The sequence below is a fragment of the Leiobunum rupestre genome, chromosome 8 (assembly GCF_980474605.1).
Source record: "Leiobunum rupestre chromosome 8, qqLeiRupe1.1.hap1, whole genome shotgun sequence".
NCBI classification, from domain to species: domain Eukaryota; kingdom Metazoa; phylum Arthropoda; class Arachnida; order Opiliones; family Sclerosomatidae; genus Leiobunum; species Leiobunum rupestre.
Window position 1 is genome coordinate 9,724,347 of NC_143391.1, and position 24,224 is coordinate 9,748,570.

Genomic DNA, 24,224 nt, shown 5'->3' on the forward strand with positions numbered 1-24,224 from the left:
GCTTGATTCACGAGGAAAAGGAAAGCCCGAAGATGATTTGGATTCCTATAGGCTGATAGCCGTTACTTCTATTATGTATAAGGTGTACGCAATTTTGTGGAAAGAACGTGTTATTTATATGGAGTTGAATGGTTTTTTAAACGAGGCGCAATATGGGTTTCGACATGGTCGACGAATTGCTGATAATTTGTTCATGTTAACACAACTTATTGAACTTTACCAACTAAAAAAGCATCCACTTTATTGCGGTTTCCTGGATCTACAGAAGGCCTATGAGAGTGTTAGGTTACCCCAACTTTGGATGGCCTTGAAGAACATGGGAGTTGATTCAGCATTGAGCGCTTGTATGCAGTAAGTAGTTGTGTCTATAAAGCGCAAGGAGTTACCACCGCTCCTATGAAGACTTCTGTCGTCCTTCGTCAGGGTTGCCCGTTTTCCCCCCTACTGTTGTTATCTACATAAATGGATTGACTGATCGCCTGGAGTGGTCCTCTCATGGTTCTATTGTGAACGGGGAATCTGGACGTCGTTTGAGTTACTTGCTGTTCGCGGACGATTTTCTCTTATTGGCGGATTCAGCGGGAGATCTTCAGGAATTGTTGAATACTTGCACCTCTTTTGTGGAAGAGTGTGGATTGCGCTTTGGGAGTGATAAGTCTAAGGTTTTGATCTTTGGTTCAGAGGGTGGAAGCGATACGTTCACCTTGCATGGAGCTAAAATTGAGGTCGCTACAGAGTACACGTACCTAGGAATTATTTTTTCTTCAAATGGAAATGGTTATTCGGAAGCCTATGAACGGAAGTTGGTGTCTAAGGCGACGAGTCTCCGATGGGCAGTGAAGAATTTGGTGAAACATTCGTACAACAACTACTCTGTCGGGCGCACTTTATGGAAGTCGGTGGCGGTTCCCACCCTTTACGTATGCAAATGAGGTGATGGCACTCTCGAAAGCTTCCATTGCAGCGCTGGACTATGCTCAAAGAGAAGCCGGTAGCAGTGCTTTGTCTGCGGGTCCCTGTACTCCGAATGCTGCTATTAGGGGGGAGCTTGGTTGGAGCACTATGCGTGAGCGGGAGGCGGTCAGCAAATTGAAGTACTTGGGTCGGCTGATGTTGATGCCAAGCCACATGTTTCCTGGTATCGTGTTTCGGGCCTTGCGTCAAGAAAATGTTAGAACAGGTTTTTTTCGGCGGCTAGAACATCTTGACAAAATTTACGGTATTGGCACTAAAAGGAGTGAGGCTACGAACGAACATCAATGGGCCAGTATTGTAACAAGGGACGTTTGGGAATCTGCAAGCAAACTGTGGAAGGCTGAAATAAGAGAGAAGCGTAGCCTTTGACTATATCAGTTGAAAAGTGTTCCAGCTCCAGAGCCCTTCTACGACGGATCGTGGCAGAGTGGCCTACTTTTTGATGCCCGTTGTGGTGCTTTGTTAACTGGTCAACGACAGGCCCAACTTTTCGGTGACTTGCCGGCATGCAAACTCTGTAACCATGAGGTCGAAGACCTAAGTCGCATCCTTATGACGTAGCCAGCTTTGGAGAAAAATCCGGGAGTTTCGGAATGGCGGATGGATCACGAACACCTCCCTACAGAGGTGCTTGTAGGCTTCGGTAATGCTGGTTCAGATGTACATCAGGTCAAATGGATTCTTGGGTTGTGGAAGAAGGCCAAGGAGGCTTGGCGTCATTTGAATAATAATTAATCGGTTTCCTTCGCTCTTATCATATTATATATATATATGTATTTTTTATTTATATGCTTATTTTGAATTGGGTTTTTGGCGTGTTTTATTTCTGCTGTAAAATTCCGGATTGGGTTTTTCGTATTTCCTGGATTTTATTCGATGTTGGTGTCATGGTTGGTGTTGTGTATTGTATTATTTTTTCGACTGTGGTCCTCGTTTGTGGCCGGGAGTAGTGGCTCAATCGTGTAATCCCAGGCGTCCGGGAGGCAGAGTTTGTGAATGGCCGTGTGAGGGCGACCACCAATCCCCCAACGGGTGGTCGGAATACTTCCGCCACGGGTGTCCCCACCCCTGTTCCCACGTATCCCCCCGTTGGCGTGGCCGTTACACATATCTCGCCCTGATTAATCAGTTATTGTGTGCTGGTGTCTAAGGCCTTGGGTCGACACCGATGTGTGGATGTCAAAAAAAAAAAGCTCCTCGTTTGTCTCGTTTGTGAGTGAGCCGCCCTGTTCCACAAGGAAAAGGGTTGTCAGTAAATAAATCTTAAATCTTCATGATAAGTGCCGTTTTAAGTTGACTTGTAATTTCAATTCGTAAATAGAATTGGATTTTCCGCATTTAGTTAAAATGGACGTTGATAAGTACCGTCAACCGTGGGAAAGTGACGAACATTGGGTATTTCGTAAGGAATTTATTATAACTCATAGAGAAAGATTTCCAAATGAAGATAGGTTGCTATGCCTTGCTCAAGTCTTTGCAAATGTTGAGCTCCTTGGATGCAGGTATAACAACTCAACATATGCCCGCCGAAATTCCAAATGATCAATTTGTAATTTGTTTTTTAGCTATCCAAAACCAGTAATGGACCAAATAAATGAATTGTCGCGGGAAATTTCTCAAGTGCAAAAACTGAGAGACAAGAGAAGTGAACGAACTATTGTCAAGTTTGTGAAGGACACATCAGAAGGGGCTTCACGATATTCAGGTTGACTACTAAAAAATTATTTTTATTCTTAATATAAGCCTATGCAACTTTTCTCCACTCGTTAGGCACCAAAAGAGGTTCTTCGAGAGACTTTAGAGATGGACCACCAACCAAGAATCCTCATCACTCCTCTAGAGATTATCCCAGTATTGGATCTGCTAATCGCGCTACAGCTGCCTCACTCTTCAGTGCTGAATCATCGGGGACCCAAATTGCCAGTTATTATACTGTAAAAGGTGCAAGTCAAGGCCGACACCATCAAGGTGAGACTCCTCTCTCCCCATCTGTAAGTTCATACCGATCAATTCAATTTCTGAAGTCAAATGATTCAAGCTTTGGGAATGGTGGTGAGGGGGAGAGGGGTTTGTCTCTTTCTGTCTCCCAGAAACCATTCATAGTTGATTGTAAGCAAACTCGTACAAACAATGAAGACTCCATTATACCACCGCAGAGAACCCTACCTTATTTAAATGAAAGTCATCCAAAAATGGTTATTGAAAGCGATACTGAACCTATCCACACAAAGTTTCAGGAACTCGCGCGAGAGTTGAATACTCTAATGAATAAACAATCCACCAACAAAATTCAAAATGTTGCAATTGCTTGTAGTAAAACAAAGATGAAAATCACAGAAGATGACAATTCAAATACTATTGTATGCCAAGAAAGCTGTAATCAAAAAAGTCTGTTTAATTGCACTTTGTTCATTGACAACATTTTTGTAGGCTTTGGTACTGCCTCAAAGAAAAAAGTGGCTCGGAATTTAGCATATGATGATGCCATTCAGAAACTTAGTAAAAAACATCTAAAATTCTTCCCTCTGATTAATTGGGACAAACCAATACTGAAGCTGTCAACATCGCAAGATGGTGTGGACTTTTCAGACCAGATTCAGGGATGCCCTTGTTTCTTAAAGAAACTAGAGACTAAAACCATTGCGGAAATCGTTTCTCCACAATCATCTTTAGGTTCCTCCAGTATACTAAAGATCCACAAATCAAAAATAACTCCAAATTCACCCAATAACTCACTTGAATTGCAGTTGCAATCACTCTCCGATATTTTACGAGAAGTCGCATTGAAACAAAGTGGTAACGAATTGCAAATAATGGAGATGGCTTGCTCAAAATTGGGATTGTGTCGTGAATATGATGTGTATGAGGTTTCCCTGAAAAGTGTAGTTAAACCTCTTTTTGCAGCGTCTTTAAAGTTGGCAAAAGTTGTGATTGGGAAAGCTAATGGATCCAATAAAAAGGAAGCTCGGTTAATGGCTTGCAAAAGGGCTTTAAATTTACTGTCAAAGAAGCACTTTAAAGTTATTAAAGCTGAAATGGAAGGAAAACCTGAATTAAGACTTGTGGCATCCAATGATCCCAGTTTTAGTTTACACACTTGCTGGGATTCGGTAGATCCAGCTTTACGTTTATCAAATGATATTTCAACTCCAACACCAACATTCAACTCAAAGAATCGTTGGAAAGCAGGTGGTGCTGTAGCAATCGATCCTCGGAGACAATTTCCAATTTCCTATCAAAAGGGTTATACTTCCCATAACCCAAGAATGGCGCATCACCACTCTGCACCTCAAACAAATAACATGCTTCTAATAGACGACCAATTTGTTAATCAAGGTAGCAATGAAATCAGCCGGCTGATTAATTCTTGTAGCTTAAATAAAACACCAGCAGAATTTGACTTTGAAACTTCAAATGTTGATAGTCAACTTATGAAAAGGTTTGTAGGAAATGCAAACCATTAACAAATAGTTTCATTGTTTCAGCTAATACTCCGATGCTTTTGTACCTTAGTTACAAATTTTAAACTATGCTAAAGGAATTAATAAGCCTATTTATTGTTTTTTTTTAGGTGTACGGTGAAAATAGCTGGAAGAATAGAAGGAATAGGTGTTGGCGAAACAAAACAGATTTCAAAATTAGAAGCTTGTAAGAATGCATTGAAAAATCTCCAGGACAGAGTATACACTGTTCAGGTAAATACCACTTAACTAACATAATAATGGCATAAGAATTCCAAATCTACTTTTTTATTGTAGGTAAAGGAAAAGGTTTCTAGTAAGGCTCAACAAATTAATAAACATCAAGTGCAAGAATCAAATGTACAGCAAAACCAACAATCGCAGAATGACCATGAAAGTACAAGTATTGATTCTGACAATGTTGGTTTTCGTATGTTACAAATGATGGGTTGGAAAGGCGGAGGAATTGGCAAAGAAGAGTCTGGAATCGAAACACCAATTAGGTAGAAGCTTAAGTTTAAATACCCTAAATTGGTACATTAAAGTGGCTATTTTAATTTACAGTGTTAAAGATGTCTATGAGAGGGAAGGATTAGGATTTTCTGATTTAGGTGGTTTAAATGGACAATTTAAAACCAATATCCAGAAAATTATCACAGACTTTGCCAAGTCTCACTGCGCCAATGAGCTCAAATTTAGTCCAGATTTCAGCAAGGAAGAGAGAAAGTACATTCATAGCCTAGCCGAAAAATATCGTCTGAAAGCAGTCAGCAAAGGAGGCCATGGCAGTGGTAGATACTTAGTTCTGAGCCACAAAATGAACCCTAAACAATTATTGCACTGCTTGTTAGCTATGGGTGGCAGTAATGAAAAATATACTCTGATTCCACCTAAAATCAATGCAATGATAAAATAATTTAACTTAAAATTGTTTTGTGGGTTATCTATTTTTTATGACTGTTTTGTTTTGCCAGCATCTTAATGTGTAAAATAATTTCAAATTAAAATTCCTTTCTTGAATTATTTATGCTATTCATTTCTAAATTTCTTTATTAAATTTTGGTGCGTAACAATTTATCGCAACCTTATTATATTATAAAACTTCTGCAACAATTTTGTAATGGCACAATATACAATTTTATATACGTTTCATTTCACTTTCTTTACTTGCTCTTTACTATTTCTCAACCGGGACACGAATAATAACCACTTAAACGTTTCCATTGATAAATTAGTTTCCTAACCATTTTTTTTCAAATATAATGGAAAGTTTATCACAGCTCTAGAAAGGTCTTTGTACATGACAGCCCCTGTTTTATATAAGTTCAATAGAAAAACACCTAATTAAAACTTTAATCTTTGTCATTTTGGGCAGCTAATAATGGGTCCTCAAACGCATCAGTTGAGTGCTTTACTGTTTTTTTAACTAAACTTTCTTTCCGTTTACCAGTTGATTTAATTGGCTGTTTAACGCTACCCGCTGAACTTGTTTTTGAACTAGAGGCTGAGACTGTTTTTGTTGAAAATATGTCACCTATAGTGTAGAGTTATAATTATAAAACAAAAACAATAGCAATAATAATTTAAACTTACTATCGTCATCATCGTCCTCAAAAATGGATTTGGACATGGATGATAACTTAGGTAATTTTTCTTTCTTGGAAGGCACTGATTTGAAAATGTCATCTACATCAGCGTCAGTTATGACACTGTCCTTCACTTTGGCTGATAAAGTAGTTTTTTCAAGGTTAGCATCACTTGTACCTATAAAACATATCATAATGTGTTCAGTCAAATATTACTAATTTGAAAATTTTTATTAATTACCTTTTTTGGCATTATCAATTGAAAATATATCATAGTCTTCTTCATCATCATCAAAAATGCTTAGATTCTTTGGTGGCTGTTGGGGTTTGCTGCATTTCTTAAATAAATCTTCGGGGCCTTTAGACCTAACAGTTTCTTTAACATGTTCAACAGAAACAGGATGAGGGTTTGAGCCACTACCAAATAAATCGGCATCAGAATCGATAGGCTCTTCCATGAAAGGTTTTGATGAAGCCACGTTCTTTTTCACTTTTTCTCTAGTGTTACTTAAAAGGCCTTTATCTGGAGGATCCATAACCGAAAACAAATCTTCTTCCTCAGTAGAAGGAGATCTAAAATCAGCAGTAACGGCTAAAAATGGAGTGGGCTTACTAGTAGCTGCAGCATTGTTAGATATTTCTCTGTTTGACAAAGATTTTGAGGGACTAGTGTGATTTTCTTTTTCATTGAATTTCTTGGCAATATTTGATGAATCAGGCACATCTAGGATTTTTTCACTCTTCTCTTCTTTGGATTCTGGTAATTGATCTATGCCATATTGCGTAGCTGCAGCTAGTCTACCTCGGCGACTTGGAGGTCTTCTCTTAGTTTGCACTTTAACTCTGTCCTGAAGTACCAAATGCATTTTTAATACTTTTGTTTACTAAAGACATGATTGTTAATTATTCACTTACCTTAGCAGCACTTTGTAGGGTATTACTAATGTCAACAGGCTCATCAAAGCTTACTGATATTTCTTTGGTATCTTTAAGCATTGGGGGCCTGTTAAACTAGAAAACAATAATTGTGTTTTTGAAAATACATCAATGTATATTTTTACTTACAATTTTGCTTTGATTGTTAATTACAGATTCCGATTCATCGGGTTCCGAAATTTCGTTTGTCTCTTCCTGAGATCCCAAGGTTGATTTGATACTTGACTGGCCACTAAACAAATCAACTCCCCCAAAAAGTGCAACGCCGCCAATTGGTTTCTTGGAAGGTGAAGATGTAGGCACTGCAGGTTTATTTTCATTGACCTCAGTTTTTTTATTTTTATCAACTGAGGATGTACTTTTAAATAAGTCAACTTCCGGACTTTCTTCATTGGGACCACCAAACAAAACATCATCGTCAAACAACGATGTACTTCTAACTTTAGGCTAAGACGATTAAATTATGAGTATTTAAAAAAATATATGCCAGGTATATATAAAAAAAGGCATACAGGTTCAGATGGCTTTGAAAGTTCTGTTAACTTTTTTTGGGGGCTCTAGGAGAGGGTACATGAATATTAATAAAATAAGGCTGCTTTAGTGCTATTAAAGCATGAAATGAAGATGGATTATAAAACTGACTTTATCAAAAGACCCAGGACTTTGAGAAAGTTTTGAAGAGGTAGAAAAAAGGTCATCATCTTGGCTGTCATCAAATAAAGAAATCTTAGGTGCTGGAATGTCCTTGGGCAGTTCTTTAATTATTTCAGGCTACAATACAACATTATTGAAGAATTAAGTTTAGTTAATTAAGTTCAATTAGTCACTATATATATATAGATCTAATTTTACCTTCTTAACTTTGTCCTTTTCAGGAATAGGAGCTGCTTCTTTAATAACCTCTTCTTTGATCAAAGACACTCCCACTGAAGACCTTGTTGAAAAGAGGTCTTCTTCATCGATATCCTCAAACAAACTTAAGGTTTTGGAGGCAGTCTTTATTTGGGTTGTTGAAGACTGGCCACTATTGCTTGTGGCTTTTGGGGAGAACACACTCTCAAAATCATCCTCGTCATCATCACCAAACAATGAAGTAGATATCTTTGAGGGCTTTTTGACCCTACAAGAAGAAAAGTCAATATATCTGTTTCAACTTCATTAAACAACAGTAAGATTTTCTTACGGATCTTTTTTAGTGAATAAATCATCTATTTCTGGATCATCGGTAAAGAGACTATTACTACTGACAGAATTGCTTCTACTATCTTTCGTACCAGCCTTCTTCGCTTGGTAACTGGAGTGAGACTTGAGCGAAGTACTATCACGGCTCTCGGATATATCTTCAGATTTTTCTGTCTGTACAGGTATAAATTTGTTGGAACATTATTTCAAAATTTTTGTATCCTCGCTTACTTACATCAGAGTCACTATCTGCTTGAGGTCTTTTTGACTTTATAGCATTTCCAATTTCATTTGCCAAAGACCCAAAGACAGAAATACCTCCTGTGGGTTTCTGTTCAAAGTACATCATCATAAATTACAATAGAAAAGTACTGTGAGCTCAGGTTTTTACTTTCTTCTCTGTAGGAAAGTTACTAATTGAGGTGGTTTTAGGAATGTTGAATAGATCATTATCTTCTTCATCACTGGAGAAAAGACCACCACTCTCTTTCAGTGGCTTATTCTTTGTCACTACTTTTACATCCTTAGAAACTTGAGAAGTAATAGATGGTTTTCTTGGAGCAGTAAACAGATCGTCGTCATTATCATCAGAATCAAACAAACCACCAGTTTGTTTTGTGGTTTGTTTTTGAGGGACAGCCACTTTGACAGCCTTCTCTGGTGGTTCTGGAATGCTCTGTTTTCTCTCCACAGAAGGTTTTTTAAATCCATTTTCATTGACTTCTCCATACAAATCATTCCCTATTTAAGATACATTTTGAATAAAATTTCAAACAAAAATTTTAATCAAAAAAATGTTTTCTTACCCCCAACGGCTGAAACTCCACCAACTGGAATTTTCTTCCCACTTTGGGTATATCCTCTACTTTTGGGTGCTTAAGAAAAAAACAGAGGTGAAAAATTAAGTTCCACATAGTCATATTTTCATTATAAGAAAACTGACTCAATAATTTATCCTCGTTAGTATCCTTTGGTTCCGTAATAGGCTTAGGAACCTCCCGAAATAGGCCAGACTTAATACGAAAAAAATTAAATTAGTATCAATTTAATCGTCATGATAATAAAAACCATACATTTTCTTGACTTTCATCAAATAACTTTCCAGTTCCAGAGAACAGTCCTCCTTTTTTACCAAAAAGATCGTTATCCTCATCATCAGGAATAGCGGAAACAAATAAATCTTCTTCGGAAGGAGCTAAATGGAAATACTGTGTAAAATAGAGCTTGCAAATTAAGACGCATTTGACATACCTCTAATAACGGATTTTGAGGTAGTTCGAACACTTTGCCTTGATTTGATAGATTGTGTTTCGCTATTTTTCCTACTCTTTTTAGGCGATTTTTGCGAATACTGTTTGATCCGAGAATCTAATTCCTCAGCTAGCAAAGGAGGATGAGTGGATTTATCTACTTCATCTTGCCTATATCCTGTTTCAGGTAACCCTTCGTCATCAGAACCTTGGGAGCTTTCATCAAATAGTTCATCTTTGTCGTCTCTATCATTAAACATGTCAGAGCCTCCACTAACAGATTCCGAATCATACTCGTCTCTAATGGGCAATTTTAGTTGGTTGGAGTGGATTTCAGGTACCTAAGCATTAATTTTACAAATTATACTATTTGAAAAATTTCATTTTTTAAAGAAAATTTTACTCACACTTTCATCATCAGATGACATCTCGGAATCTTCCCTCTCGTTTTTGATTTCATCTTCATCTATAATACAAATTAGAAGTTATCCAATATAAATTTCTTTAGCCAAATATTTTCCTCGGAGACTTAGTAATTACCTTCACTACTAATATCAGCAATTCCAACATAATCATCCTGAAGAAAAGCTTGAGAACCAATAAGGTGAGGTAATAATCTTTGAAAATAAGGATCCTACAAAAATGAAATAAAAGCGTCTACAACAGATTATCTTCTATTATTTAACAAAGCAGCTTTCTTGCCTTTGGTTGAAGTAAAACTTCCCGATGTACTGGACTATCTTCATCTTCACTGTCAGAATCCTGAAACTCAACTCTTTCAAAAGCTTGATCCATAACAGTGAGACCAAGACTTAGCGCGTTTGATATTTTTTCTACTACTTCATTTTCTCGTTCTTGTTTCGTTTTCTGAGCACATAAAACCAATTTTAGACCCAAGACATTAAAATGATCCCAGAATTATTTACTTCAGGAGGTTTTTCATCTTTCACAACTTCCTGCAAATCTTCATCATAAACTCGCTGCAAATAATTCAATATCTTAATCAAAAGACCTAAAAGGTGTACATCAAACTTTACTTACACTCTCAACAAATTGAGTATTTGAAAGCATGTGAAAATCATTTACAATATTGCTAACTTTTGCATTAGTAACCTGAAACAACAGTGAGTAAATTAAAATTTAATAAGCTTTTGTGCTTTAATGGCCACACTGAGGTTTGAATTATGAGATGTTCAGTACTGAATCTCCAGGAATAGGGGTGGAAAATGCCTCAATACTATTGTGTGGATCTGCTATCAAGAGTTACATAAAGGGGAAGAGCTAATCAATATTCACCCAAATTTTTCCTAACGCCAATGTGGTCTTTAAAATAAAGTACTAACCTTAGTTTCATGGCAAAGTGAATTAACCATTTGTTCAACCTCGTGTGTTTTGGATATCATTCTCTGCGAAAAGTCTTGAAGGAACTGTAGTAACTATGCATTGATTATGAAAAGGGAGAAAATTGTATATTCTAGAAACTTGAAGGAGAGTATGTAATAATGGAGCTCATACTCCAGAATCTCCAGCTAAATTCCAATGAGAACTTTGCTTCCTCATCTCTTCTGTGGTCCATGGCCTTTCCCAAGCCTGGGTACTACCTGTACCAGAATCGTCCATTATTCCATTGTACATTATATTATTACACTGCAAAGTAAAAGATGTATTAATCTTTTCAGTTGTTATTAAAAGTTCTATGAGTGCTAGTTTTAATGGATTTTTCAAAACTACGCGAAATATCAAGATTTAACACTTAATCTTAAATACCTTTTTACATTTTACACAAAAGAACCAATAATGTGAGCTACAATGGGCTACTCTGTACCAATTTCATTACCGTGTTTCAATAGAATAAAAACAAAAATGTCAAAGTATAAAAATGTTCTCGGTGTCATGAGCCCAAGATTAAATTCAGTTTCGGGGGAATGCACTATCTCAAGCAGGCTATACAACAAGAGGTTCCTCGCAATTCCAGCATCCACTATTAAGTTTATCATAGATACAGCTAGCAGTTATATCCACGTTTGCAGCTAGTGGAAAACTTTACCATCAAAGCATGGATTAACTAACTAGCTAGTTAGTTAATCCATCAAAGAACCACTGTTTGAAAACAACTTTTAAAACTGATCACAAAGTCTTTGTACATATAAGCCAGTGATGTAATTTGCATATTTTATTTATGGAGACTAAGTTACAAATTTCAACCACCTCTCTTCATTAAATGATACGCCCCAATTATATACCTCAACAATAAATATGATAATAATATGGATCAAAATCAATTGGTAAAAAAATATGCCTGAGGTAAACACTAGACGGAATCCATAGAGGATAAACGGGATAGAGATAATTCCAACTTATTAACCATAAAGATTATGACGGAATAAAAGATTGTAGTCACCTTAAAACAGAAGTTGGATTTCAGTACATTCTGTATGATATTTTTTATCAAAATTTTCTCTTTTTCATTAATAAGCGTCTATCTCGCAAGACTTCGTGTCCGAGTTCTCCAGAGTCCGGAGGCGTTACTTTTTTTCCGCGTGACTTTCGTTTCGTGAAACGCTGCCAGATCCTGAAAATCAAATTATTAAACCAATGCCAGAAAATTATCGATTTCAAAAACATTACGACGTCTGAAAATGGCGGTAAATTTGTATTTTGTCGGAATGTTGGTGTTGAATTTATACGATTTAGAAGTACGTAATTCAACTTTAGTTATTTAATCTAATGAATTACACACCTAGAAGTTAGAACAAGTTTATATGCATTATGCAGAATTGCTGGAAACAATACACAACAAAATCATAATTATTAAAAAAGATACTATCAACAAGTTGGCAAGCCAAAATATACCTCTCCTCGGAAGAATTGTCCCTAGTGGTATTAATCTCTCGAGATAACCCTTAAAGATATATCTCCGCAATTCAGAGTTATTTACTAAAAACATAATCCCGGTTCAATCCCGCACGGTATACAATTTAATTATAATTAAAATAATTGAGACGAAACAACGGAGTTTAATTTATTCAGAATATTATAAATTAAGTAGTTACAACAGTGAGTTAGACGAACTAGAACAACGCACAATTGAATTTAACCCTATTTACAGAACAAGTTTATCAGTTAAATGTAATACGAAGCAAATTTTAATGAAAGAAATATCTACAGAGGGTATTTGTATTTTTCTCGCTTACGAAATAACACAAAAAAAAACCTTCTTTAAACCACTTCACACGAAAAAATGATAATTAAAAGCCAACAATACCGCCCAAAAGCTCAACACAATCAAAAAATTAAAATACAAAAACCCAATCGACCAAACTTTGGAGCCAAAACGACCAATAGAAAAATATATAATAACAACCCAATCAATCAGACCAGAGCAGAGCAAAAATAACGAATAGAAAAATATTTAATAATATCCCAAATTATCAGGCTTCAGAGCAAAAATAACGAATAGAAAAAATTTATAATAATATCCCAATCAATCAGACTTCAGGATCAAAATAGCTCATAGAAAAATATTATTACGCAGTCGAGTAATAAATTAATTAAAAACCAAGCAATAGAAAATAGAAAATCAAGAAGCGCAACACCTTACCATTCACAAATACGAATTTTCGACGTTATTATAATGAAACCGGATAAGCTTTAAGCCACAATGTAACCACTTTAAAGGTTCCACTAAAACTGAACGATTTCGAAAAATAAGCTTAAACAAGACGTACGACGGCAGAATACACACAATCCTTCTAATGTGTTAAGTTTGTTTGAGCTATTCACAGCAACCTGCAACGCCGGTATCACAACCAAAATATATCCACGGTCACACATATATACAAATTTACACTTATTTGTTACTTCTAGTCATACTTTGAAAGCATCGAAGATTCCTTCGATCAGTGTCACTCTTATTTTTTACTTCTGATCACACTTATTTGTTACGTTGAGTGTCACACTTATTACTTCTGGTCATACTCCGAAGACTAGGTAGATCAGTGTCATACTTAATTATTACTTCTGGTCATACGTTGAAAGCGCGGCCCACTCTGAACGGGCTTGAAAAACGCCAGAGGGAAACGGGCGCGTAGACCTCTATAAACACGCGGATTTACAATGTTGGAAATTGCGGGGGTCCGTATACGCTGCCCAAAAAAACCTTACTTAGAATTAAATTTAAGGAACGTTTTTGCAATTCTAGGTTATATGTAAACCACAGCTATTCAAAAATATAACTTTCATGAAAATCGGACTTAAATTAAGGAACTGTATGTAGATTTTTAGGCGAAAATATAAAAACACGAAAATTGGGGTCCCATAAATTACCCTGAAAACTATACTTAAATTTAATATTTACTGATATAACCGAAGTTGTAGGTCCACAGAATCCTAACCTATCCAATTATATTTTTTTTAACGTTATCGGATTTAATTTTAAAGAAAATATCTACCACATAAAGGAAATCACCGAAAATAGTAAATTGGGCAAATGCCCAACTTTTTGGACTCCGATTTGAAAACTTTATGAAAGGCTATCCATGGCGATGTATGCACATTCGAACGAGATATCATTGACTCTTTTAGCCCTAACCATGGATTAAGCATTAGTGTTTAATCCATGCCCTAACCGTTGAAGAGGTATGCGCGACACGGCGCCATCGGCGGCATCGGCATCGGCATCGGCAACGGCTACACTGTACACAAATCCCTACGATTGTGTGTAAAAACCAACAATACCCAAGAATAGACAAAAAACAACGTTATCTCGATCAGTAAAAATAACATAAAACCCTTACTTTGCCTGAAATTTTACATTAAAATACTAAAATATTTAATTAAATATAAGATTAATATAATTTATAAATATTTAATTAAATATAAGATTAATATAATTTATAAATATTTAATTAAATATAAGATTAATATAATTTATAAATATTTAATTAAATATAAGATTAATATAATTTATAAATATTTAATTAAATATAAGATTAATATAATTTATAAATATTTAATTAAATATAAGATTAATATAATTTATAAATATTTAATTAAATATAAGATTAATATAATTTATAAATATTTAATTAAATATAAGATTAATATAATTTATAAATATAAGATTAATATAATTTACAAATATAAGATTAATATAATTTACAAATATAAGATTAATATAATTTACAAATATAAGATTAATATAATTTTACAAATATAAGATTAATATAATTTACAAATATAAGATTAATATAATTTACAAATATAAGATTAATATAATTTACAAATATAAGATTAATATAATTTACAAATATAAGATTAATATAATTTACAAATATAAGATTAATATAATTTACAAATATAAGATTAATATAATTTACAAATATAAGATTAATATAATTTACAAATATAAGATTAATATAATTTACAAATATAAGATTAATATAATTTACAAATATAAGATTAATATAATTTACAAATATAAGATTAATATAATTTACAAATATAAGATTAATATAATTTACAAATATAAGATTAATATAATTTACATATATAAGATTAATATAAAATAAAATGAAATTACGTAATAAAAAGACTGGATACTTCATGGCTAAAATTTATATATTTTTATTTACATGGGCGAGCTTTTTTAATATAATTTTCAAATATAAGATTAATATAATTTTCAAATATAAGATTAATATAATTTTCAAATATAAGATTAATATAATTTTCAAATATAAGATTAATATAATTTTCAAATATAAGATTAATATAATTTTCAAATATAAGATTAATATAATTTTCAAATATAAGATTAATATAATTTTCAAATATAAGATTAATATAATTTACAAATATTTAAAATTATGTAGAATAAATTATAGTACCTAACGTTATAACTTTGTAAAGGACATTCGCCAAAGCTGTTTTTTAGAAAAACACCGCAACTTGACAAGCGTTGGTGGCTGAGTGGTTAGAGTAAATAAATCGCAACTTGATACTAAGATGAATACCGTGCACAATTGGTGGGAACCCTTCCATTGGACGTTGAAAGTTTGCATAACACTCAGCACTCGGTCCGTCCCAAAGTCAATAAGAAGAAGTTGGAGAGAAAAAGCCCGTACAAACACAACAGACTCAACATCCACAACCGTTATAACACAAACACAACAAACTCAACACCCACAACCGTCATAACACGAATTCAACATTCACAACCTACACATAAACATTACAATAACGAAATATCCAATCAAACTGAACTAAAACTGTCGCGACGGTGAGCGTTGACGAAAATAAGACCAACCAAACCAAACCCAACCGCAAATCAATCCGTTAACGCTCACCGTCACACGGTGGTTTTGCCAACCCTTCAAGAAACTGCGAACGCAGAAATTTCGAGAAACTGCGTACGCAATGATTACCCTTTGCCCCGAAAATGCGAACGCAGGCCTGACAGACAGACCCTCAGACAGACCCACAGACAGACACGGTGATTGTATAAAAATGGATGTTTTATATCCACTTTGGTAATATTCCTTACACTTTAAGTATTTGATACTATGCCACTCCCTCAATTTTTTTCAAAAACCTTTCGTAAGACAAAATAGCACAGTCACTGCCTTCTATAATATATTATATAATAATAATAATATATTATAGAAGGCAGTGGCACAGTAGAAATTCTGATTATAAGTACCACATTTGATTCCCAATAAAGCTCAAAGAAATCGGTTGTTATCCGTGGAATCGATATAACGTGGAAAATGTGTAAAAACTGGGATAAAGTGGAATCTGAACATTGTGGAAAATTATAAAACTGGAAAAACGTGGAAAATGATAAAATTGGAATAACGAGGAAAGTACCAAAACTGGAATAACGTGGAAAGTACCAAAAACTGGAATAACGTGGAAAGTACCAAAACTGGAATAACGTGGAAAGTATCAAAACTGGAATAACGTGGAAAGTATCAAAACTGAAAAAACGTGGAACGTGCGAAAACCGAAATAACATGGCCACTGATGGCCAGTATAATTAAAAACGTTACGCATACGATTTCAGTGATTAGCTAGATATTGTAGCTTGAGTTATCTCTCCCTGGAATGTACTCTACTTTATTTTAGTTTCCACGTTATTCCAGTTTGGGTCCATTCCACGTTAATTATTCCAGTTTCTGCCTTTACCACGTTATTTTATTGGCACGTTATTCCAGTTTTTTTTAATTTTCCACGTAATTCCACGATGACGCGTAAAACTTGTTTGATCCGAGTGGGAGTTGAGATCAGTTTCGGAGCAGCCCAAAGAAAAAGAGGCATTAGTTATTCCAAAAGTGTATAATATTATTACATAAGTGTGGCACTTCCTATTCTTCACATGCAAAGGTTTTACTGAGAGCAGCTATTCACAAGTCAGACTTCATTACGGGCTTCGTCGCCCTTTTGCGTCCGCTTGCTAACGCATGACACGTAGTCTTTGCCAGCGCCCGTATTTTCTTCTTGAGATGACGTCACTCCGTTACTAGCTCTCAGTAAAATATTACCAAATGTGACAAACTTATGTAAATATTATAAACTTATGCCTATTCGTTTTCCCCCAAAAACGTTGTTCTCTTAGAATTCGTCACGTTATTATAAGTCTGGCCCAGGACAGTAGATACTGTCCTTGGTCTGGCAACGCTGCTTCCGTGTATGTGAACAGGGTTGCCAGTAGTTTCAACAAAATATGAACGCCGCAAATTTTGACATGCGATTCCATAAATATATTTAAAAAACCCAGAAAAATAAAATACGGTTTTTGGAGTTATTATTTTGGTAAAAGTTGTGTTGACTTCTTATTACATTGATGGAAATTAGAAATGGCAAAAACTGTTGTGTATAAAAAAGTAAATACTTTTAATTTGTAAATAATGTAGTATATTTTGAAAAATATTTGGAATTTTTATTTCTTTACTTAAAATCAATTTGATATTTAATTAAAATATTGAAAAACGAGAAAATTTCAAATATATATTAACAATGTTGGATAATTCAAACTACAAAATATTTCTACAAAGATAATTTCGCAGATTTAATGGCTTTTTTACATTGAAAATTTACCAATTTTTTGGACGTCATAATTTTAGCAAATATTAGATAACATTATTAGATTCAAGAGATATTCGCAACTTTTTAATTTCATAAAAAGAGTCGTATGAGAAATATCGCAAAATTATTTGAATCTTAAGAATCTTCTTGCCATCTTCCAGCTAAAAATCTTCTGTAAACTACAGTCACATATATAGCTAAGAGCAGAACCACAAACAAATCATCGAGAAGACCCAAAATTCCAAAAACTGCTTCAGGAATCATATCAAGTGGTGAAATAAGATACATAAGAGCAGCCAAGAAGCACAGTACTATTCTCAAACGAAACATATACATAAGGCCCCCCATGGAGAAAAACTCTGAACCAAGGTGACGGAGAAGAATTGGAAGATCTCGCAGGTAATCTATCCACTAAAAAAAATTATAAAACAGTTATAACTGTTTCTTTTGAGAAATTACTATAGAGTGTTGTCGTCTGAAACCCTGCGACGTCACCATTGTAATTTGCCTATTGATAAAAAACGGTAACTGTCATGGCGGCCACTATTAACACTACAGCTGTGACGTTACAAGTTTTCAAAATCGTATCAGACGACAACACTCTATAAGAATACTTAACTGGTCGAGGTTCGCCCGAGAATCTACGATTATAATCATTAATTTCCCTTTCTAATTCTGGGTTGTCTCTATCTCGAAAGCACCTCAGTAAAACTGTTACCTATTTAAAAAAAAAATTGGCATAACGGTAATGGAGACAAGAATCCATAACAATGTTTTAGTATCTAATTTGTCAATGATAGTTTGAAGTTATGGCAAATCTATAACTTATGGAACTCATTCATTTATCTTCAAATATCTGAATATGAGATTAACCATCAATTATTTAGATTTGTGACAAACATTTTGAATTTTACATAATTTAGCCACAACCTTGTGAGCTCTGTGATTAAGTACCACTGGCAAAAGATCATTTACTATGGATTCTTGTTCTTGATAATTCAAATTATAAATTACTTGTTGTCTACAGACAGGACACCTAATGGTCCCTCTCCAAGTACCATGGCGCCAATACACTATTATACACTGCGAACAAAACAGGTGCCCACAGTTTGTTTCAACTGGGTTTTGAGGTTCAGTTAGGCATATGGGACATTGATTGTCTGGACCAAAATGTTGAACATCCATCGCTGAACTCCTTTGCCCATTTGCAATTTGGCTAGACTCAAAACGATCACTGAACTGGCCTAAATGATCTCGTACCGAGTTAACGGCTTCTTGACTGAGTTCATGCAGGCCACGGTTTTGAGACCAAATTAATCTATGACATTATTAAATTATTAAAAACTTATTGAGTTGGCAGAAATTTTATTTTATTACCCTGATTTATAAAAGACAAAACTTATAATAACAATGAGGGCCGTCACAAACCCCACTGACAAGAAGACTTCATTTCCTATACCTGCTACCAACTGACTCTCCACCATTACTTCAGCGATGCAACATGTGCTATTTGAAACTGTAAAAGCAAGTAATGGTATGAAAAGAAGTCACACCTTTAGATTGGTATCTTTAAATATATTTTTGTTATACCTAAAAGCAATGGCAATAATTTACCACATCGGTAATGCGATGCATGATTCACTAGTCAACAGTGAAAATGTAAAGCCTTGGATTTGGAAGTGAAAAACTAGCCGGTTCGAAGGACAGGAAAAATACTCTCGGCGTCGCCATCTACCCTAGGAGGATTGTGATATCAACTTCATTAGCTGGTTAGTAGATGGCGATATTCGTCTACCGTTGATTAAGTGCCGCCATTTTTAAATAAGAGCTTTCACACCATTGAGTTTGGAATAAATAGTAATTGAGACGGTGACTCCGCAATTAAAATACTTAAAAGGAAACCTAAAGGACATCGCACTTCTTCTATGGGATTTGGCTTTCGACAGATTTTTTTCAAATTGAAACATATTGTTGGGCTTGATCAAAGGAGTAAAATTGTCCATTGCCATTTTTCCCTAGCTCCTATAGTTTGGCCAATATCAGTGGTCAAAAGTGGATGAAACCAAGGATAATAGCTAAAGGATACGAAATGGCGAAGCGAGCTCGTACCCCAGCTCGTACCTCTCTCGTGAAAGGAGTCTCCCCCGACGGGTGGATGGGGTGGGTGGAAAAAGTGGGGATCGCATCCTGGTAAAACGTTAGCAGTCCTTGCTGTTGCCATTTAGATTTTAGAGGCAAAAATCTGCGACTCCTGGCGACAATAAACGGTGATTCGATCTAGGCTTAGGTCAAGTGGCGGGATAGCTTTAAAACTTTTAACTTTAACGGCGATTTGATTTGATATTATATTATTTATATTATATTATATTATTATATTATACTTAATATCTCACTATTAATAAAAGAAAAGCGTGGTCCAAAGCCGTTGGCGGCAAAAATAAGGATATTTTCAAATATCCTTAGTAGAGAGGGCGCTACAAAGTGGTCTTACCAGGATCATACACATTTCCCCCTTTTTTAGTACCCCCTTTTCTCCCAACTTGTGGGAGTAAAACTGTTACGGAAAGGGAGCGAAAATCGCGGGTTATTTCGTATCCTTTAGCTATTATCCTTGATGAAACTTACGAGGAGACGACCCGAGGTGGTTCTCACCGATTTGGTTCAAAGTTGGGGGATTGTTTTTGACCTAGATGTAACATGAAACCCGTTAAAGGGAAAAGTTTGCCATGGCAACCAAAATTGTTTTTGACAACATAAAATAAGAAAAAGTCTATGTAAAATAACATGCGAAAATGACAAATTCTAAGGGTCCCCCTGTGCAAAAAACTTCATAAAATCAAAAAAAAATATTTAAAAAAAATAAAACATTTAATAAATTTAACATTTTTGGATTACTTTGGACAAATAGGGGGAATAAAAACCATTTTGGGTGAACTCGAGCTAATTTGAATAAATAGGTCGAAATTTTAGGTAAAATTTCTACTTTACATTATCTGAACGATGTAAACAGATTTTTAGATTTCGATAGAAAAACGACGCCATTTTATAAAATGGCGGATACAAATATAAATAATGGTGCAATAAGTTAGGTAATTTGTATCCGATTAACCTAAGATTTTCTACGTTACATTATCTGCCCGAATGAATTCGTACTACAGATTTTTATAGAAATCCGACACCATTTTGGAAAATGGCGGATATCAATAAAACTCATCGTGTGATAAGTTCCGTAAATATTCGTCGATTAATCAGAATTTTTTTACGTTTCATTATCTGCCCGAGTTAATTAGACCTATGGGTTTTCCAATAATAATCCGACGCCATTTTGAAATATGGTGGATATAAATATACATTATGATGCGATAACTGCCGAAATTATTTGTCGATTTACGTGAAATTTTCTACATTACATTATCTGACCGAATAAATAAGCCTCTTACACTGTGATAGAAATCTGACGCCATTTTACATTAGTTGTAAAAAGGCTAAGGCCACCTACTACCAACTTGTTATTTTTCATGACCTTATATCTCAGTGATAAATTCACTTATTCCGACCAAACCGATTTCATTTAAGGTTTTCGAGTACACTCTACAACTTGTTCATTGACAGTTTTCGTCAACTAAAAACCTAAAATTCCAAAACCGTGAAAAATGTCACGATTTTGCTGAAATTTACAAATAACAACGAGTTTCCAAATTTCTAGGTAATATAGTTTTTGAGCAAAATGCCTGGGGCGATCAAATTAAAACACACTGTATAATCGTGTGACCGTTTGTCATATTCGCCAGTTCTAATGAAAAGATTTGGAAAAGTTATATGTCTCGTTTGGGATTAGTATAAGCCAGACGAAGTTAAACGAGGAGTTTACTGTTTGAAAAGGATTAGAATCGGCTTAACTGTCCCTAATCTGATCCCAATCATGGTACCAATCCAGGTTGAGAGTCTGAAGATGTCGCCAATACTTTAATAGTGGAAGGGTTTTGTGTGACGGTATGGCACGCCAAACCGGACAAAATTCGTCTTTGCTCTCTCTCTCTCTTACGTTTCGAATACATCGTATTATAGCCCTCTCTCCCTCTTAGATTGCTATTACATCGTCTTTCACCCTCTCGCATACATCGTGTTTTACTCTCTCGCATACATCGTCTTTCACCCTCTCGCATACATCGTGTTGTACTCTCTCTCATACATCGTGTTTTACTCTCTCGCATACATCGTGTTGTACGCTCTCGCATACATCGTGTTATACGCTCTCGCATACATCGTGTTATACTCTCTCTCATACATCGTCTTTCACCCTCTCGCATGCATCGTGTTTCTGTCGCTCGAGTTTCATTTTCTCTCTCTCTCAACAATAGATTTTAAAAATTGAAAGTATACTTTGTATCGAAAAACATTTTTATTATGACAAGGTTACAGTTTCAACTATTTCGATTTTACATTTTTAACTTTTAAATAATAAATTATCAAGTTTTAGGTGTTAGATTTGTTATTTATCCAGAATGAGATTTGTTATTTATTGGATAAATGAAAAATCTCGTTCTGAATAAATTACAAATCTCATTCCGGATAAACCGAAAAATCTCGTTCTGGATAAATTACAAATCTCATTCCGGATAAACCGAAAAATCTCGTTCTGGATAAATTACAAATCTCATTCCGGATAAACCGAAAAATCTCGTTCTGGATAAATTACAAATCTCATTCCGGATAAACCGAAAAATCTCGTTCTGGATAAATTACAAATCTCATTCCGGATAAACGGAAAAATCTCGTTCTGGATAAATTACAAATATCATTCCTGATAAACGGAAAAATCTCGTTCTGGATAAATTACAAATCTCATTCCGGATAAACGGAAAAATCTCGTTCTGGATAAATTACAAATCTCATTCCGGATAAACGGAAAAATCTCGTTCTGGATAAATTACAAATCTCATTCCGGATAAACGGAAAAATCTCGTTCTGGATAAATTACAAATCTCATTCCGGATAAACGGAAAAATCTCGTTCTGGATAAATTACAAATCTCATTCCGGATAAACGGAAAAATCTCGTTCTGGATAAATTACAAATCTCATTCCGGATAAACGGAAAAATCTCGTTCTGGATAAATTACAAATCTCATTCCGGATAAACGGAAAAATCTCGTTCTGGATAAATTACAAATCTCATTCCGGATAAACGGAAAAATCTCGTTCTGGATAAATTACAAATCTCATTCCGGATAAACGGAAAAATCTCGTTCTGGATAAATTACAAATCTCATTCCGGATAAACGGAAAAATCTCGTTCTGGATAAATTACAAATCTCGTTCTAGATAGTTAGTTCATTTAGTTTTTTCCGGTTTGGCGCCCCATATATACCTTCTTTTCATACATCGTGTAACATTCTCAAATAGATTTAAAAAAATTGAAAGTATACTTTGTATCGAAAAACATTTTTATTATGACTAGATAGTACAGTTTCAACTATTTCGATTTGAATTTTTGAAAGTTATACTTTTAACTTTAAAATAAGTTTTAACTTTAACGTGTTAAAAATGTAACACTTTAAAATTAAAAAAATTACTTTAAATTGTCACATTTTAAAACTTAGTTAAATTTTTAACCGTTACTTTTTAATTTTTTTAATGGTTACAATTCTTAACTTTGAATGGTTACATTTCTTAAATTTTAAATGTTACAATTCTAAAATTTTAAATGTTACAATTCTAAAATTTTAAATGTTACAATTCTAAAATTTTAAATGTTACAATTCTAAAATTTTAAATGTTACAATTCTAAAATTTTAAATGTTACAATTCTAAAATTTTAAATGTTACAATTCTAAAATTTTAAATGTTACAATTCTAAAATTTTAAATGTTACAATTCTAAAATTTTAAATGTTACAATTCTAAAATTTTAAATGTTACAATTCTAAAATTTTAAATGTTACAATTCTAAAATTTTAAATGTTACAATTCTAAAATTTTAAATGTTACAATTCTAAAATTTTAAATGTTACAATTCTAAAATTTTAAATGTTACAATTCTAAAATTTTAAATGTTACAATTCTAAAATTTTAAATGTTACAATTCTAAAATTTTAAATGTTACAATTCTAAAATTTTAAATGTTACAATTCTAAAATTTTAAATGTTACAATTCTAAAATTTTAAATGTTACAATTCTAAAATTTTAAATGTTACAATTCTAAAATTTTAAATGTTACAATTCTAAAATTTTAAATGTTACATTTTCTTCTCAAATAACACACTTTCATAAAATATCTAGAAATAAGTATTTTAAAAAAATTTCGGACGACGAAATTCGATTACACCTACCCTATCCCAAAACCGAAACTATCCTTAATTGCTTCGTCCATATATTTACAAAAATCTTCGTAATTTTCGTGAATTATTGGCAAGATTAAAGCTGGCCAGCAAGTGTTTGCAACTGGATATTTACTAGTAGGATTTTCATGTAGAAACTTTAGTTTCGGAAGGGGATCGAAGCCCATTGGCATGGCGGTTCCTTATCTGCAGCTGTGGCAAATACAAGCAATTCCTCAAACGATACCAAAGTTTCGCCTCTTTCTATTGCAACCAAATAATTATACCAATAACTAACAATAATAGTTTCGACTCGAAAACGGTTCGATCCTTTTTCGGAATATCTTATGTCAGCAAAAATCTTAAGGATATCCTCTCGGGTCAGTTTATGACATTTGGTATAAGTCATTACTTCTCGGAATTTCTCTGG

General features: G+C 34.2%; 3 protein-coding genes across 5 annotated transcripts; 1 reads left to right on the top strand and 2 right to left on the bottom strand.

Moving 5' to 3' along the window:
• Positions 1-2,211: 2,211 nt before the first annotated feature.
• LOC149932342 (uncharacterized) lies at positions 2,212-5,441 on the top strand. Its single transcript, XM_090157470.1, has 6 exons — positions 2,212-2,477; positions 2,541-2,680; positions 2,746-4,414; positions 4,547-4,670; positions 4,734-4,939; positions 5,001-5,441. The coding sequence occupies exons 1-6, from the start codon at positions 2,323-2,325 to the stop codon at positions 5,350-5,352; spliced, it is 2,646 nt and encodes an 881-aa protein (XP_090013596.1). The 5' UTR covers positions 2,212-2,322; the 3' UTR covers positions 5,353-5,441.
• Positions 5,442-5,482: 41 nt separating this feature from the next.
• On the bottom strand, positions 5,483-11,964 carry LOC149932343 (uncharacterized). Of its 3 annotated transcripts, none has more exons than XM_090157467.1 (23): positions 11,792-11,964; positions 10,906-11,037; positions 10,734-10,826; positions 10,432-10,503; positions 10,317-10,370; positions 10,093-10,257; positions 9,931-10,024; positions 9,798-9,856; positions 9,392-9,731; positions 9,214-9,335; positions 9,084-9,153; positions 8,947-9,015; positions 8,532-8,881; positions 8,376-8,471; positions 8,142-8,314; positions 7,811-8,078; positions 7,601-7,729; positions 7,471-7,515; positions 7,088-7,405; positions 6,938-7,033; positions 6,264-6,870; positions 6,030-6,200; positions 5,483-5,970 (listed from the first exon to the last, which is right to left on the bottom strand). In XM_090157467.1, the coding sequence occupies exons 2-23, from the start codon at positions 11,023-11,025 to the stop codon at positions 5,789-5,791; spliced, it is 3,693 nt and encodes a 1,230-aa protein (XP_090013593.1). In that variant the 5' UTR covers positions 11,026-11,037; positions 11,792-11,964; the 3' UTR covers positions 5,483-5,788. The 3 variants fall into 3 exon arrangements, with proteins under 3 accessions (XP_090013593.1, XP_090013594.1, XP_090013595.1); XM_090157468.1 differs by lacking the exon at positions 11,792-11,964 and adding an exon at positions 11,158-11,366; XM_090157469.1 differs by lacking the exon at positions 11,792-11,964 and adding an exon at positions 11,166-11,183.
• Positions 11,965-17,407: 5,443 nt separating this feature from the next.
• Positions 17,408-19,209, bottom strand: LOC149932344 (E3 ubiquitin-protein ligase RNF170-like). Its single transcript, XM_090155421.1, has 5 exons — positions 19,066-19,209; positions 18,853-18,991; positions 18,490-18,793; positions 18,095-18,193; positions 17,408-17,886 (listed from the first exon to the last, which is right to left on the bottom strand). Exons 2-5 carry the CDS (start codon positions 18,957-18,959, stop codon positions 17,611-17,613), a joined length of 786 nt encoding a protein of 261 aa, XP_090011547.1. The 5' UTR covers positions 18,960-18,991; positions 19,066-19,209; the 3' UTR covers positions 17,408-17,610.
• Positions 19,210-24,224: the final 5,015 nt, after the last annotated feature.